The sequence below is a fragment of the Henckelia pumila genome, chromosome 2 (genome assembly GCF_033568475.1).
Source record: "Henckelia pumila isolate YLH828 chromosome 2, ASM3356847v2, whole genome shotgun sequence".
Taxonomy (NCBI): Eukaryota; Viridiplantae; Streptophyta; class Magnoliopsida; order Lamiales; family Gesneriaceae; genus Henckelia; species Henckelia pumila.
In genome coordinates this window covers 167268101-167270004 of record NC_133121.1, presented here as the reverse complement: position 1 = coordinate 167270004, position 1904 = coordinate 167268101, and the positions used below count along the sequence as shown (strand labels likewise).

The following is a 1904-nucleotide window of genomic DNA, read 5'->3' as shown; positions in this document are numbered from 1 at the left end:
TGTTATTATATTCCATTCAAGATGTGAATGTGTTTATATGCTTGGTATGACATTACCTTGGATGAATAGTTATGCTCTAAGAATTTAAGGGTCGACTATGATTCTATGATTACATGTTATTACATGTTTTATGATTGAAGATTATTATGGCATATAGATTTAATATGCTTAAATGATGTTTAAATGCATGTCAATTAGGTAGAATCATGTTGGATAGCTTATATGAGAGATTATATTATTTTTTCAGCATTGATAGCTTAAAAAGACTGAATTTTATGCGCAGGGCACGGATCCCGTGCATGCCATGTGCATAAGTCCGGATGGACTCTATCCCAAACTGTTTTGAGGAAAAGGAGGCACGGACCCCGTGTAAGCCTCCGTGTAAGGGTCCGTGTGTCCTCTGTTCCGAAACTCCTTTGATTTTGATTTCAGTCATGGGCACGGACCCTTGTCCAAAGGCTGCATGTACCCCGTGCAATGGTCCGTGCAGGGTCCGGACCAAGGTCCATGTATTTTTTAAAAAAAAATAATTTCAGTCTTTGATTTTATTTGCTCAAGTGTGATTTTTTTATGATTAAATGTTAATTTTCCCCTTAAGATGAGATTAGCACCCGAGGTCCCCACAAAAATCAAGAGGCGATGCTGCATAAGTTGGAAACTCAAATGGGTCAATTAGCCAACCAGGTGACTGCAAGAGCACAATGATCATTTTCAAGAAACACTGAAAAGAATCCTAGGGATGTAAATGCTATCATGATCGTGACAAAATCACAAAAGGAGGAACCTGAAAAGAGTGCCAAGGGAAAGGAGACAATGAGGCCAAACAATAAAGATTCAAAGGAGGACAAGCGCAGATCTGCAAAATCCTCGACTACAGGTAAGAAGGGTAAGAATTTAGATTCTGATGTTATTGTTGATTTTAAAATTTCTACTCTTCCTTTTCTGCAAAGAACTAAGTAATTACATTTAGATTATCAGTTTAAAAAATTTCTTGAAAGTTTCAAGAAACTACATATTAACATTCTTTTTGCAGATGCCTTAGCTCAAATTTCAAGTTATGCTAGATTCTTGAAGGAAATATTGACAAACAAAAGGAAGTTGAATGATCTAGAGAAAGTTACTCTTAATGAGGAATGTTCTGTTGTGCTCCAAAATAAGCTCCCACCAAAGTTTCAAGATCCAAGGAGTTTCTGTATACCTTGTAAAATCAGATGCCTTTCATTTGACAATGTGTTATGTGATTTAGGAGCGAGGATCAATTTGATGCCTTATTCACTTCCTAAGAAATTAGGTTTAGGAGCTATTGAGCCCACCTCATTGTCACTTAAGCTTGTAGACCGCTCAATGAAATACCCTAGAGGGATAGTGAAAAATGTCTTAGTTAAAGTGGACAAGCTCATATTCCCGATTGATTTTATTATTTTTGACATGGATGATGATTATGAAGTTCCTTTGATTTTAGGGCGCCCTTTTATTGCTACCAGTAGGGCATTAATCGATGTCGAAAAAGGGGAATTGGTTTTAAGGATGAATGATCAGCAGATTGTTTTCAATATGCTTCAGTCGGTCAGAGATCAATCAATTGTGAAATCTTACTTTGAGGTTGATGTTGTCGATGATTGTGTTAGTCTATGTATGTAGGTAAAAGATATCCTTGTTGTGGCTTCACAGCCACAAATTCCAAAACTTCATGCCACAGTGTCTGCGGGAATTGACCTAAACTCTTGCCCTCCTATTTGAAATATTTATCGGTGGATGCTTCAAATATATATGTAATAATTTCTGGATCTTTAACAACTACAGAGGAAATGAAGCTATCCGTAATCCTACGCGATTATATTCATATAATGGGGTGGATCATTGATGATCTTAAAGGATTTGGACCCATAGTAATGCTGGATGGA

At 36.8% G+C, this 1904-nt stretch overlaps 1 protein-coding gene across 1 annotated transcript; it reads left to right on the top strand.

The window, feature by feature from the left end:
- Positions 1-753: 753 nt before the first annotated feature.
- LOC140878900 (uncharacterized) lies at positions 754-1641 on the top strand. Its single transcript, XM_073282524.1, has 2 exons — positions 754-877; positions 1034-1641. The coding sequence occupies exons 1-2, from the start codon at positions 754-756 to the stop codon at positions 1639-1641; spliced, it is 732 nt and encodes a 243-aa protein (XP_073138625.1).
- Positions 1642-1904: the final 263 nt, after the last annotated feature.